Genomic DNA, 15,925 nt, shown 5'->3' on the forward strand with positions numbered 1-15,925 from the left:
CTGGTAGAGGCTGCCAAGTTAAAATAGTGCATTATCTCAGCTTGTGACTCCATGGAATATTCTTACATCACAGCTCTAAGGAATCATCCACCAGGCTTGTAACTACAGGAAAGTTTTCCCATGTAGGGTGAGGATTATTTCTTTTTACAACTGCCTTGTGACTTCAGGGCAGTGTGTTATGAAAAGGGAGCCCTGGGTGTTGTGAGTGCTGCACTAGGGCTCTCCTGCTCTCCAGGTGGAGGAGGGATTCTCTGGAACTGAAATGTAAACTCACATTGAGTCTGTGGGTCCAAGGGAAGTTTCCCCAGAGGATCCCCAGGTAGGACCCTTGTGAGGAGAGGTTTGCACAGTGAGCTCGGGGTCACTAAGCAAACCAAGGCTCTGCCTGATTCCCACAGCTGAAAAAAAATCCAGTTCCACTGATGGCCTTCCTGAAGGATTGCTTTCAGGGATACACCTGAAATGGCACATGCTGCATTTGAGCTCCCTGGTGACCTTAAAAGAAAAAGAAATACATCATTGGCATAGCACAAAATAACCCAAGACAGCACCATTTCCAACAGTTACTGTCACCCACCAACACATGGACCCCACCTCCTGTCCAAGAGATACTCCCATCTTCTCTCGTTTCAGTAATGAGGTAAATCACCCATTTCAGGGAAACACTGATCCATTCCAGGAAAACTGATCCATTCTGTAAATAAATGCTGAACTGTGTAATTAAACGTAGACTTGCTAAACTTAGCTGTTAGAATGGAACCTGCACCAAGTTCAAAACACTGGTTTTTAACATCCTCTCTCATAAAACGCCTTTATTTACTCACTGATTTCATGAGTAAATGCTTTCTGTATATAGCCCTTCCTTCCCAGCTGTGCTGTAACCACTGCTGTTATCACCTCAGTAATTCTCAAAGGTTTGGGGAAATAAACACCTGAAGAAAAGTACCAAGATCAGTGTTTACAGAGTCATAGTGCTGTCTACTCTCCTATATGGATCTGAATCATGGGTCATCCACCGCCACCACCTGCGACTCCTGGAACGCTTCCATCAACGCTGCCTCCGTACGATCCTAAACATCCACTGCTCAGATGATGTGACCAATCCATCTGTTCTAGAACAGGCAGCAGTCACAAGCATTGAGGCCATGTTGATGAGAACACAGCTGGGCTGGGCAGGGCACGTCTCCAGGATGAAGGACCAACCACCGCCTCCCGAAGGTCCTGCTTTATGGTGAACTTGCCACCGGCTGCCGCAAGAGAGGAGCCCCAAAGAGGAGATACAAGGACTGCCTGAAACAACATCGCAGCCTTGGCCATATTGACCAACATAACTGGTCTACTCTGGCCTCCAATGGGGAGGCCTGGAGACACCTCATCTATAACGCTGCTGATGCCTTTGAGAACACAGCAGGATCACCCTTGAGGAGAAAAGGCAACGCAGAAAGAACCGTGTCTTGCAGAATTTACCACCTAAGGAGTCTTTCTGCTGTGCCTTCTGCAACCGGACATGCCTGTCTCGTATTGGCCTTTTCAGCCACCAACGCGCTTGCAACAAACGTGGGTAGAGCCCTTCCCAAATCTTCGTTCGCGAAGCCTGGCCATGATGAATTCTCAAAGGCTCTGATAAGACCAAGTGATAAGAGATCAGGATTACTCTTCTTTGCAAAGGAACCCGAGATCCAGCTGGAATTTATTACAGCACCATTTTCATTCACTTCTGCAGTTCTTCAGCCTGAAATGGCAAAAATAATTGCAACTTGCAGTTGAAGTGTTCCCTGCTCTCCTTGTCTTTAGCTGTATCTCCTCTGCCCTCCCTCTTCTTCCATATCCTTTAAGAACCAGCCTCAAAACTGAGAGCTAAAGTCATTCAAACTCAAACCAAAGAGTTAGTCACCTTAATCTCTGCTCCAATACTAAATACTTTTACTGAAGCTACTAAAGATCAAATAAGCTTTTTATTACAAAAAGATAATGCTTATCTGCCCTCAGGAGTCAGGAGGACAGGTGGAGTACACATCCAGCACGTATCAAAGTCTCCCAACAGTGCTCCTATATATCCATTATCTCATCAACATTTTAAGAGTTTTATTACCTTTGTAAAAGTAAATATATTTAAGGGCACCTTTTATGTGTAGTGTCAAGATTCTGACAACAAAATAAACAAACTGTTGTTTGAGGGCTCTGAGGACACTAGAGGGAACACACAGCACTTCTAATAGGGCTCTTATAGATCCAATATCTACATTTCAGGAGCTTTATTACCTTTGCAAATGTACATATATTTAACTGTACTTCTCATGTGTGGTGTCAGGATTGTAAGAACACAAGTAATAAAAAAAGAAATAAACTGCTCTTCAAGGGCTCCGACAACACTTGAGGAACACACAGAACTCCTAACAGTGCTCCTCTAGATCCATTCTTGTATCTGCATTTTAAGAGTTTTATTACCTTTTCAAAGGTAAATATATTTAAGTGCAGTTTCAGGATTGTAAGAACACAAATACTAACAACGAGTAAAAAATAAATTGCTCTTCAAGGGCTCCGACAACACCTGAGGAACACACAACACTCTTCACATGGGCCTTCAACAAATAGAAGAATGTTCTGTTTAAACTGTTTTAATCACCTCTTCTACAACGGGCAGATTAATAAAGTTTAGTATTCCTACTTAATTATGGTGACCAGCCTTAGAGAACTATCATTAAACCACAGCACCCTGCCATTTAGATGGAAGAGAATTAATAAAGATGACAGCTGGGATATAACATCCAACATTAGGCATATTTTACTTGTACAAAGGCAAAACAGTTTGAAATTCACACAAATGTAATAGTTGTTTTTTGCTCTGTTTCCAAGAACAAAATTGTTTAGTACTTGATTTTTAGTAGTTGGGGGGTATAAACAGTGAGAGCAGTGACAACCCTGGGATATGTGTGGAGGGGAAGGGATGGACAGCAGAGAGTTCTGGGGTAAACGTGGTTATCCCACAATGGCTTGGGTTGGAAGGGACCTTAAAGCCCATCCCATTCCACCCCCTGCCATGGGCAGGGACACCTTCCACTGTCCCAGGTGGCTCCAAGCCCTGTCCAACCTGGCCTTGGACACTTACAGGGATGGGGCAGCCACAGCTTCCCTGGGCAACCTGTGCCAGGGCCTCCCAACCCTCACAGGGAGGAATTCCTTCCCAATATCTCATCCAACCCTACTCTCTGTCAGTGGGAAGCCATTCCCTTGTCCTGTCACTCCAGGCCCTTGTAAATAAATACTACCTCTCAATCTTTCCTGTCGGCTCCTTCAGGTACTGGGAGGCCACAATTAGGTCACTCCAAATCCTTCTCTTCTCCAGGCTGAACAATCCTAATTCTTTCAGCCTTCCCTCATAGCAAAAGGCCAGGGAAAAGGACCAGAGTGACTGAGACAGTGACCTCATTCAGCTGCCATACAATTACAGGAGAATTAAGCTGAGTCATGGACCTAAACCCCCCCTAAATCAGAGCTCACCACGGGGCTAAATCCCTGCCCCCAGGCCTAGAGCTGTATCTCACTGGGAATTTTATAGGAGAAAGATCAAACAGCAATTAATGCTTCACTGAACACTGGAAAAGGAAAAGGAAATAGGGTGACACTTCTTTCAGGGCTGAAACAAAACAACAGCAGCTCAGTCCCTCAGCACCCACAGCTAAGGGTCTGTCCTGGGCGAGGCTCCCACCTACCTTAAAAGGAATCAGTAAATAATAAGACAGAAAATTCCCTCCAGCCATCAAAACTGAACAGGGAAGAGCCTGCCTGCATTGCATATTAATGGAGAGAAGGATCTGATGCCCAGAAGGGAAGAGAAAAAGGAAGGAAAATGGGTCTATTTGCAGATCAGGCCCAGCAGAGCTCACTGTCCTTCGGGGCAGTTTCACCACGGGAATCACGGCCATTCCCAAGGGGATACAACACTCCACAGCCTCTCTGCACGTGGGACGTCATTCCCATGGTCACTTTGTCCCTTTAACAAGAAAAGCTGGTCTCCCACTGACAGCCAGCAGCTAAGAATACAGATTAGTGGGAAAACATTTTCCAGGGCATTAAGGAGTTCTGAAGTGCTTTTTTCCCCCCTCCTTTTCCTTAAACAAAACAATAAAAAAAGGGAGAAAAATAATAAAAAAAAAAAGAATGGTTTCAAAATTGTGTGGATGACAAACAGCCAAAGGGAAGGTGATTCTGGAATAGTCATCTGGGAAAAAAATTTAATAGAAGAGCTGGAAAAAGAATCCAGACTGCCCAATGCTTCACCATATGGTCAGTGCCTTATGGAAAAGTTTAGAGGGGAAAATAAAGATTTAGTTTCTTCCTGCAAGAGGGGGATTTTCTTGTAGCAGTTTCAATGACAACAGTTGTTTGAAATATTAAACATTAATATTAAAATATTTCCCATTATGGTTCAATATTAATGTGCCCTTGCCAATTTATAGAATTATTGACATTTACACCAATACCTAGTCTTCTTTTTAACTAGATTTGACTTGTCAGGGCTTGGTTTCTAATGATTGAACTGACATGGGCCTGATAAATTTAAATTCTGTTCTCTGTGTAAAAGAGAGCTGCGTTTAAAAAAAAAAATGCATAGTTCTATTTTCTCCCCTCAGAGACAAATTTTATCTGTAAGAATCCACAGGCAGAAATAGATTTTCCATTGGAACCACTGATTTGGAATAAATACTGAGCCAGGATCCCTTTGATCTCAAATTCCAGCCTGAGTCACCACATGGACTAAACACTGTATTTAAGGGAAAGGGGGATCCAGTCCTGCTGTACCTCATGGCTGCCTTCATCATCCCTTCCTCTGGCTTAATGAGCCACTGCAAATTAACAACTTTTCTTGCCCACATGAAGAAGTCCAGGATCTCTGAGCTGTCATGTTTTCCACCCAGTCCTGGGACACACACAACCCCCAAACCTTTCACAGCAAATAAAACTGGGTTTGTGAGGCTGTGGCAGCCCTGTGGCCCCATAAGCAGATAATACAGAGCTTTAGCTCAAGTTTACCTGCTCCCAGGTAAGCTTAAGATTGGGAAATCTTAAATGGTTTGTCCACAGCACCAAGAGATTTGGGAAGTTACATGGAATTTAGGCACAGGCTGTAGCATCAAGTCTTGGTTTCTACTGAATTTCAGTGCAAATTCACAATAAACACACTGAAATGAGCATCGATTGAAGGTTAAACTCTGAGCTCCAATACTACAGCAGTGTTCAAGCTTTTGATCCCACCCAGCTAGAGTCCTTCTCTAAAACAATGAATGTTGTTGCTTTCTGGGCAGAAAAAGCCAAAAAAAGGGACAAGTGAACATGTCTCCAGAGGGAATGAGCAGCACTGGGCCTATTTTTGAAGCCATGACACAGAAAGCTGATGTGACTCCATTCAGTCCCAAAATCTCCTTGGATGAGGATTCAAATTAACAACGTTTTGGGACACATCAAGTCCAGCAAGCTGCTTCCAAATGGAGCCCAGTCCCCAGCGAGTCACATGGAGATGAGTTCGTGTGGAGATGCTGGAACAAAAGGGTTGCAGGAATCACATCATCTGTGATTCACACAGTGACACTGTCACTGGTCCATGTCCTGTGTCACTAACAAGCAGGACTTGTCCTAAATGGGCACAGAGCACCATTCACTCCCAGCCCTCTTGATTTTCTGTTACTGAAGGAGATCCAGAGTCATTTTTGTAAATGGATTGACACCACTCACAGCAAACACAACACACAAAAGATTCCCACACACTTTAAGTCTTGTAAACAACAGCTAACAATTTAATTTTTTAAAAGGTTTTTGAAACTAATCACCTTGGTAACCCAGTTGTGGTAAAATACCTGTCTCCCAGTTGCCACTTTCTGCCACAGCACTAGAAGAAGTCATTGAATCTCCATAATTTCCACAAAGCATCCAGTATGGCCTCTGCTAACACCCCAGCAGATCACCTGAGCTTTTTTCAAGTTTAATTTGAAGCAGAATGATCTGATAAGAACTGTTTCTAGACCAGGTGACATCAGGGATTAGGAAACACTTATTTCTTCATCATCAAAACCAAATCCCACCCTCCTAAATGACTCCTCCATCAGCAGCTGGCACAGGCACCTAAATCCTGTTCCCCCCACCCCACTTCCAGAGATGGGGACTCCACCACTGCCCTGGGCAGCCTGTTCAAGTGTCTGACCACCCTTTCCATGAAGGAATTTTCCAAATATCCAGTCTAAACCTCTTCTGATGCAACTCGAGGCCGTTTCCTCTTGTCCTGTCGCTGTGAGCAAAGACAGATCCAAATCAAAGCCTTTTAACAAGGTACCTGAAATTCAACAAGCCCTCAGTGTGCCCAGGCTATCGCCATCTTAAAGTAATCATGTTTCTGCCCCTTATTCCAAATATATAATAAAGTGGAGGCAAGTTCCTTCCCTTCAGACGCAAGAACAGAATGCTTAGAAATTTAAGAAAAACATGATCAAGGTAACACAGCACAGGAAAGCAGCTGGAGAGCACTGAAACACTGATACAAAATGAAACTGGAGACAGGAAAATGAAGCAAACCCCCTGCAGAAGCCACGTGTGTGGTGGGGCAGAGGAGGGCAGAGTCCGAAAACTGGTTTAAAAACACAGCCGTGCATTAGAAGAATAGGTTTAGGTGGGATATTGGGAAGGAATCCTTCCCTGGGAGGGTGGTGAGGCCCTGGCACAGGCTGCCCAGAGAAGCTGTGGCTGCCCCTGGATCCCTGGAAGTGTCCAAGGCCAGGTTGGACGGGGCTTGGAGCAACCTGGGCTAGTGGGAGGTGTCCCTGCCCATGGCAGACGGTAGAGCTGGATCATCTTTAAGGTCCCTTCCAACCCAAATCAGTCTGATTCCATGATTTCCCTGTGCCTTGTTTCCCAAGCAATCTTGACCCATTTTTCCTAACATCTCCTATCATTTGTTACCTTTCATTATTGCTCCTTACTTATATCACTTCAGAGTTCTTGGAACAAGGTCATGAGGCTAAAGAAGAGTTTCGGTTACACTGAACAACGTACAGACACACACTGTTCAGCTTTTAAACTTAAAGAAAGTGGAAAAAATCTCCTCCTTTCACGTAGAAACAAAAGAAGCTGGGTTTAAACATTAAAATGGAGATTTTAATCAGAATATCCCAGGTGGGAAGGGAGCCTCGAGGTCCCTTGTAAAAAACAACAATCTGTGAATATTTCTAGCAAAATTTAAAAATAAAAGTAAATTTTGTCAGAGAAAAGCAGATGCAGGAAGCCAAACTGAGACCTGGCAGATCATCACCACAAACCCTGAACCACAAAAAAGCAGCTGCTGAGCCATAGGTGGGTTCAGGGCTCTCTTTAGCTCCAATCCTGCTCCAAAAGCCCATGATTATCTATGACGAAGAGCTGGAAATAACTTGTTTCTGTGTTTGTTTTCACCTCAGCCCTAAATTGCAAGGGTCTGGGGAGATTATTTGAGCTTAAGATCAGAGCTATCACAGGGGTTTTGCTCCCAGACCTACTCAATGTTACGCTGTGCTCTGAAAATCTGGGGTTTTTGCCTTCAGAAAGCCCAAAGTTTCCCAGGGTGAGTCATGGAAGGAACCCAAAGGTAAGTTCAAAACACAGAGAGAAAGCCCTGTGGTTCTCTTGCAGCAGAGGAAGCTTTTTCTTGAAGAACTCAGCACAAATCCTGGCCCAAGTTTCTCTGAAACTCAACCACAACACGAGGGGGTGATTTTTCTTCCAGTTCATCAACAAATTCACTATTTTAATTAGAATTCAGAGCAAAGATAAAGCTCAAAATAACTTGCAGAGCTAAGACAGTTACTTCAAATCACTCCTGACAATCTCAGCCCTCCCTGGCCGCTCCCCTTAGAAACCAGTTTAAGGCACACACAGGGATTTATCTACTTAAAGTACAGCCCCAGTAGAAAGCAGGATCAAAGGCAAACATCTTCCTCTCCTTCCAAAACTTCTCCTCCGTTACTACCACCCAGAAGTTCCAGTTTCCAGCCATCGAAAAAAAATTACTAAACCTGAGATTTGTTAGAGTGCTCCAGATACCCGTGTACACACACGTGTCTTTGCAGCAGCCTTGGAGAAGGAAAGATGGTATTATTTAAGGCAACGTTATTCTTACGGTGCTTAATTTGCACAGCTCCAAGCAGTACCACTTTCCAACCAACAATTATAATTGGATATTTGTGTTATACAGCCAAGTTTTTTCACATTAGACAATTTTATCCCTTCTCCACAGTGAAAACAGACGTCCTCTGAAAAAAGGGCTTTTCAAGCCTGAGTCTCAGGTTTCACCAGAGTGAGCATTTAATATCAAACTTCACATCTTGTAAGGGGGAGCCAAAAATCCCCCAGACCAGGTTGAGTGGCTGTTCTGGAAGCTGTAAAAAATAGTAATTTTCAGCAAAAAGCCACATTGAAATGTAATTATCCCTCTAAAACATAAAAAGAAAAGCAGAAATAGCAGAATTAAATTGATATCTAAGTGTGGCTTTATGCAGAGACAGCTCTGTGACCAATTGGGGCAGGGACAGTCTGCCACACTGGGCACATTCCTCCAGAGGGATGAAGAAATTATTTGGTTTTTATTGGGTCTATGTGTAACATTTGCATCTTGTTACCACTGATATTTTAGCCTTAGAAGTTTTCAGACATTCCTCCAGGGCTTATCTTAAGCACATTTTTATTAAGTTCCCTTCTCTAAAAAAACGAGCTCCAGTGAGTTTTGACGCTCTCTGCCTTTGACAATGATAATCTTTGTCCTTTCCAGCTGCAGCAAATTTAAGATAATCTCTTCTTCAAGTGGACTTTATTAATCTTCCAAATGAAATACCATCCTGAGGTAAAACAATTATTTCCAGTTCAGCTCTTAGTAACGGTTAAGCCCGTGCTGGAAAAGACAACCAACATCTGGCAGACACAATATCTGCAGCAATTAAGAATAATTGTGAAACCATAATACACAAACCTATTCAAGTGCTGAGAATGGAGCTCTGCACAGGCAGCTCTGCCTTCCTGCAGCTCAGAGGGGAAAAAAAAGCAGGGAATGACTGCAGAAGGATTTCACCAAGTCAGCAGCTGGGCCGGCCACACACAGCAGCATCTCCACTGTCACAACACACAGGGATGAGCTGGGATCTTCTAGGGATCTGCTTGGATACTTCCAGGGAGGTCTCCAGGTGGAAGGGGGGACACCTCACCTGAAGGAGTCGGGTCTGGGGTGTCCTGGCTCACCCCGACACATTCCTTGTGCCTTCAGCAGCACTTCAGCCTTGATCAGCAACAGGATTTAACTAAACAGGGGGGAAAATCCCATTTGTTCTCCCCTTCCCAGTTCAGCTCTCAGGTGGACCCTCCCCAGCACCTGCCAGTTGAGGTGCTGAGGCCTCTCAGCTCCATAAAACCTGAACAAAGCTCTCAAAAAACATGTTACAGGGACAGGCAGTAACACAACAAGGGCTGGGCCGGTTTCACACCCCAACTGCTCCTCAGATCCCGCATTTTCCCTCTAAATAACCTGAACAGTAACCTCAAATCCCTCACAGGGTCACACACTTAAACCTGTTTATCCTCCTGTGGTTCCCCATGGACAGAGGGATACAGAGATCCAAGATTGCAACACTGCTCATATAACCCCCCCCCCCCAGTTGTTCCATCTCACCTCAAAGGAGGTGAACCAGAACAGTTGATTATTATTTTTATTCTGTCTGGAAAAAAAAACATTTCACCTGCATGTTTCAAATTAAAAAATCTGACACTTTCCTCCATTTTCAGTCAACTGTCCCTGAAAGTATTTTTTTATTGATCTGGTTTGACTGCAAAAGTGCAAATTTACAAAAAGACAATTTGATCTTTTCTTGCTAAAAGGGTAGTAATAGATAAAATGTTACAAAAGATCTGATAAACTATAAAATTATCTGATTTGGAATCAGATCTATGATGAAAAGCTCTTCTAAATACCAGCAGTTTGAACAAAAACTAAAGAAAATTAAGCTTCATTTTCCCTACAAAACTCTTCCAGTTGCTCATTCCCCCAGCTGAAATCATAACCCCCAGTGTAAAATCACAATCATTACTAAAAAATATGAGATTATACAACATGTTAAGTAGAAAAAGATTCAAATTTATACACCATTTCAGTAAAATAACACCAACGGGGGGGAAAGAAAAAGCAGTTTTGGTCTGAAATAGGGCTCCTTAGAGGGAACATTTTACTTCAGGTACAAGCACAAGCCTGGGTAAAATATGATCTATGTGCTTGACTGACTGTGCACTCTACTATTGCCTAGACCTCAGAACTCCAGTTCCTTGTGTTAGGATGTCCAACAACAATTATTTTGGGGAATGGAACAAAGGAGTTGAATTTTCCCCGAACAAAGCCCAAAAATTGCACAGGCAGAATTTCACTGGAGAGAGCATCCTGAATGATCTTCCACTATTATTTAATAGCAGTAAAGCTGTTTTTCTTTTAAAAGAAAGGAAATAAAAGGGGTTATTTCTCCTTCAAATTCCATCACTGAATTTTTCAGTTCACAAGCGTGACATCCATGAGTTTGTCTCCAACAACAACAGACACATCACAGATGAGTCTTTGAAACTCAGTATTTCCTGGAGTAGCACTCCCTGCCATCACCTGCCTGGTGGTTTCCTGGTGGCCAAATATTTCAAACCAGAAACATTTGCTAGCCCTGACCTCCTTAATCAAGTGGTCACCCAGAAAGGGGGAAAAGCCTCCACTGCTTTAAGAAATCAATGTAATTATCACTATCTGCTTTAGCACCCCTGGATGTGGGGTTGGTGGGTCCTTGGCCTGGTTGCTCCAAAAAGGCTGCGGGTTTTGCTTGTTCCCAAATTAAGCAATAAATAGTTATTTTCTTGGTCACCCACCTGTGCTGAGAACTTGTGCACGCGCCCAACTCTCTGCAAGCCCCAACAGCCCCAGCAGAAGATGGGCACAAAGCTTCTTTTCCACCTGGAGCTCAGTTCCCTAAACAAAACTTGAGCATCAAAGAGATCACAGCAAGATAAGAGAACCCCAAAGTGCGTATTTATACACAGGTAGAGACACACAAATGTGCCAGGGCAGAGAATCCCTGCCCTGCACAAACAAACCCAATCCCAATGTCTGCAGGGCTGCCGACAGACGCTGCAACACCCCGTGAGCTCATGGAAATTCAATGGAATTGGTTAATCCACTCTGAGTGCCAGAAGGGAATTTAAACAGCACAGTACTGCTCCCTAAGTGTGCTCAAGGCCCCAGATGAAAGAGCCAATCCCCCCAAAAAAGACTGTGATGTCCATGTGGGTGGGTCCATGAAGGTCACAGAACAAGGGAATAATCATTCCAATTACAAAGTAATGAACATCCATAAAACACATCACTGATGTGATATGTGTTAATATGTGTTCACCACATTTTATTTTCAAGAGAAAAACCTGTTTCAGGGGCAGGAGGGTAGCAAGAATAAGATTTGAGGTTCCTCTCCACTCCACTGAGTTTATTTGGTTTGTGCAATCCCTGAGTGTGCAGGAACACAGACTGGGGTGAAAATCTGCTTTACACAAGCAAGTAAAAGCAGAAAAATCAACTATATATCAGTAGAAAGACCGAACCTGAAGCCCCAAAAGTCTCCTTTTCACCCAGAAGCAGAAATAAATCATGGAGCCATTAAAAAGAAGCATTCCCAACTTTTGGTGACACAGCCCACACGTATCTCCTTTAACCAAGCCACCATCCAGCACAACTTCCTCTGGCGTCACAACTCCCATCTCCCTGGCACCAACCAGAAAAACAAAAACAACCCCTTGCCACGATGGCACCCACAAGCCCAGGCTGGAAAACAGAGGCCAACTGCTGCTTTCCATCCCCATCAGCAGCTCCAGCCATGGAGCAATCAGGGCACACAAGCTCTAAGGAGATGCACTGAAAGGAGACAGCACTTTACAGGCCACGAATCACCACTAAACCTGCCTAGAGCCGAGTTCTTTCAGCAGGGAGGTGTGTTACAAAAGCTGCCGTGAACCCAGGTGTGCAGGAGCTCACTGCAGTCTGTCACCCCGGACAGAAGGAACCCAGCCGCGCTCCACAGCCCAGGAGCCGGGAATGCCGGCTGCCTCCAGGGAAGGAACAACAGATTCAGTGTGTTCTGCAGGAAAAAAACACGGCTAAGAGAGGAGGAAATGCATTTTAAGGCTAAATATGCCCAAACTCGGCCCCAAAGGGCCTGCTCGTCAGACAATGCAGGAATCTCCCGGCAGAACCGCAGCTAGTTTTTTTTTCCCTCTGGCCTCCATCTCTGCCATAAGCTAAAATCCAGCAATCCGAAGGAACCTTATCCATCACCGAGGGTGAGGGAGAACACCATCACAACCCAAGGGCTGCCCACAGGCCAAGAGGGACCTCCAGGGCTTACAAAGGCTTTTGTTTTGGCTAATTCCGAGGCACATCTTGGGAGTGCAAACCCTCCCCTGCAGTATTTGCAACCCAAATATTGCAGCACTGAGCTAATTTCGGGGAGCTGGCAAAAAAAAAAAATTGACTACTGGAGTAATCGGACCAGAAAATGACACTGAGCTAAATTTAGGAGTAACTATGCAATGCAATATTAATAAGAGATTATTTCCTTTCTCCAATTTTTTTTTTTTGGAGTTAAGCTGGCAATGCTCCTTTTAAAACCAAGGCTCTCCATCCCCCCCAGGGATGGATCCTACAGTTTTCTGGGTGCCAACATGAGGCTCAACCCCAGTCAGACTCTCCATCCTCCCAGGGACGGATCCTACGGTTTTTTGGGTGCCAACATGAGGCTCGACCCCCACTGAGGACAAGCCTCTCTCGGGAGGGAGGGAGGGAGCCCTGGGGAGGGGGGAGCGCTGTCCCCACGTCCCCAAGGCTCCCCCCAAACGCTCCCAGGGAAGGATGCCCCGTTTCCCCGCAGTGCAGGCACGGATATCCCGCATCGCTCCCCCTCCTCTCCCCATCGCTCACTTTCTCTTGTACTCGTCGCGCTCCCGCTTGACTTTGGCCAGCACGTTGTAGAGGGCGCGGATCTCGGGGGTGATGGTGTCGATCTGCACCCCGACCCCGTCCGGGTGGATCCAGGACACGCCGGGGCCCTGCACGGTCTCCAAGCCGCCGCCCCCGGTGCGGCGGACCTGGGTGTAGCTCCAGATGGTGCCGGGCAGGCGCCCGTAGTGCGGCGGCGAGGGCAGCGCGCCGTGCCCGGGGCCCGGCGGCGGCAGCAGCGGGGGGGTCCCGCCGTCCGTCTGCACCGCCTGGTCCCGGGAGAAGGTCTTGTAGCGCAGCCGCCGGTCGCGCTCGCTCTGCTGGGCCGCCAGCTGCTTCTCCAGCAGCCGGTTGCGCCGCTCCAGCTCGTGCACCTTGGCCAGGAAGCAGCGGAACCGCACGTTCAGCCCCTTCAGCAGGTGGATGTTGGAGCCCAGGTCGTTCCGCAGCGCGGCCGTGACCGGGGGGCCCCCGCCGGCCGCCGCGGGGCCGCCGCCGCCGGGGCCCAGCGGGCAGGAGGACGAGGAAGAGGCGGCGGCGGCGGGGGAGAAGGCGCGGGCCATCTCCCCGAACAGCAGCGAGTTCATGGCGGAGGGAGCGGTGGCGGAGGGGATGGAGAAGGCGGCGATGAAGAAGGAGGCGATGGAGGCGGCGAGGGACGAGCGAGGCGCTGCCGGTGCCTCCCGTCGCTGCCGCGGCCGCCGCCGCTGCCCGGGCTCTGAGCGGACACCGGCGCGGCCCCGCCCCCCCCGCGCCGGGGCCGCGCCCCGCCCGCGGCCCCTCTGATTTGCATAACCACGCCTATATTTCCATATCAGGTCTCCTATTTCCATGGCCGCGCCCCGTCAGTCCATGCAGGACGGTGTTATTTGCATAACTCCGCCCCCTCTGCAGGCCCCGCCCCCGCCCGCGGTGCCGCAGCCGCGCGCGGGTCCCTCCACGTGTCCCCACGGCGGGGGGGGGGCGCTGGTTTTTGGGGGTAATCGGGTCCAACGCGCTCCACAGCCCTCGGTGTGCTCCCGGATCAATTGGCAAATGTGCAATAAATGGGATAAAGGCCCCTGGCCTTGCATCCCTGCTTTTGGCTCTCTGGGAAACCACCTTATTATTAATCCCTTACTAACCCCCGATGGAAACAGGCTGGGAAAGTTGGGGCTGTTCAGCCTGGGGAAGGGAAGGTTGTGTGGCGACCTCACAGCACCTTCCAGTGTCTGCTGAGGCCACAGGAAAGCCATAGAGGGACCCATTGTCAGGAACTGGAGTGGCAGGACAAGGGGTAATGGGTACAAATAGAAAGAGGGGAAACTTAGGTTGGATATTAGGAAGAAATTCTTCCCTGTGAGGGTGGCAAGGCCCTGGCACAGGCTGCCCTGAGAAGCTGTGGCTGCCCCATACCTGGAAGTGTCCAAGGCCGGGTTAGATAAGACCTTGAGCAACCTGGGCTACTGGAAGGTGTCCCTGCCTATGGCAGGGGGGGTGGCAATAGATGATCTTTAGGGTCCTTTCCAACCCCATAACATTCTATGGTTCTACAATTAGTTCAGATCAGATTAAATTATAAGGGTGAATTTTGTTATCCCAAAGCAGAGCCCTGCCTAAGTGCTAAATAACAATACTGGTACTGTAATAATTGAGTTATTGAACGAGTGTTTCCCAACTGCTGCTCCTGGACCTCTGGCCCACTGGGCAATCAAAGGATATTGTTTAATTGAATGATGTGATTCCTCCACTGTGCTGCCACACATGGAATGATGCAAGTGAGGTCCACGGAAAGCTCTCAGTAACACTGCTGTAAAGATGTAGTAATAATAATTCAATCCATTTTTGAAATAAAAACATGGGGTTTGCCAGGTAATATTTATATTTGACTCCACAGGCAGCAGCACCCACTTGCTGAAACACCATCAAAACCCCCAGCCAGGCTCAGCACTGAAACCAAAGGCTCTTCAAAGGGCTCTGTTAATGTGTTACAAACCTGTGTTTTCCCAGCAGCATCTCCTGGGAAAAAAAATAAATGTGCTGGGTGGAGGTGCTTTATTAAAAGGGTGACTCAAAGAAACACCTGAAAGATTATCTCTCCCTGAGCACAAACCACTTCAGCCTCAGCTTGTGGTGACTGGAACTTGTGTTCAGTGCTGAGGAAAAGCTCTTGATGCCTGGGTTGTGAGGGCAGGGCTGTGGGTGCTGATCGTGGGTGTCATCAGTGCATCAAATAGAGCCAGTTTTAAATAAAAAACCTTGCAGCTCAATGGGAAATGTTTCCGTGGCTTGTACCACCCTGCAGATCCACAGAAATCCTTGGAAAATGCGAGAATTGACTAAACCTGCCAATACGAGGGGTCTCATTGGGGCAGCAGCCAACCAAGAGCAGGTTTCTGCCAGATCTGGGTCATTTCCAGGCCAGGCTGGATGGGGCTTAGAGTAACCTGGTTTAGTGGAAGGTTCCACCTGTGGCAGGGGATGGAACAAGATGGGGTTTAAGGTCCCTTCCAACACAAACCATCCTGGGATTTCATGGATTTCCCTGTTTTCAGACACCTGGCATCTTCCCTAGCAGGTGGTGCTGGAAGGAGCTGGGTGATTTCAGTCAACAGGTAGGAAAATCCTGTTGAACAACAAGAGATTTTTTTTTTTTCCCTTAAGGAAGCAGGAAAACATCAGAGGGAATGATAAAGCAGCTGATGAAGGCTTTTGTACCTTTCTGGTGAGATGATGCTTCCCATGATCCCTCCTTGCCCATCACCAGGTGGTGAGGATGGATCTACCAACACCCCATCCAAAAGTTGTTAAATCAATGAGTCTTTTCCTGATGGGATTTGGCTCATCTCTGAGATGCCCACGGTCACCACCAGCATCTCCTGCTCCACCACCAGGGTGAGGTTCCATCCCAGCCCCTGAAAG

At 46.8% G+C, this 15,925-nt stretch overlaps 1 protein-coding gene across 1 annotated transcript in view; it reads right to left on the minus strand.

Annotated features, from left to right (window-relative positions):
- Positions 1-13,733, minus strand: part of IFFO2 (intermediate filament family orphan 2) — a 38,378-nt gene extending 24,645 nt beyond the window's left edge. Inside the window, exon 1 of the mRNA XM_027720567.2 lies at positions 13,007-13,733. Within this exon, the coding sequence (XP_027576368.1) occupies positions 13,007-13,611 (605 nt within the window). The 5' untranslated portion in view covers positions 13,612-13,733. The remainder of the gene's footprint in view (positions 1-13,006) is intronic.
- Positions 13,734-15,925: the final 2,192 nt, after the last annotated feature.

Source organism: Pipra filicauda, unplaced genomic scaffold, assembly GCF_003945595.2.
Source record: "Pipra filicauda isolate LSUMZ 115617 unplaced genomic scaffold, ASM394559v2 scaffold388_size762695_pilon, whole genome shotgun sequence".
NCBI classification, from domain to species: domain Eukaryota; kingdom Metazoa; phylum Chordata; class Aves; order Passeriformes; family Pipridae; genus Pipra; species Pipra filicauda.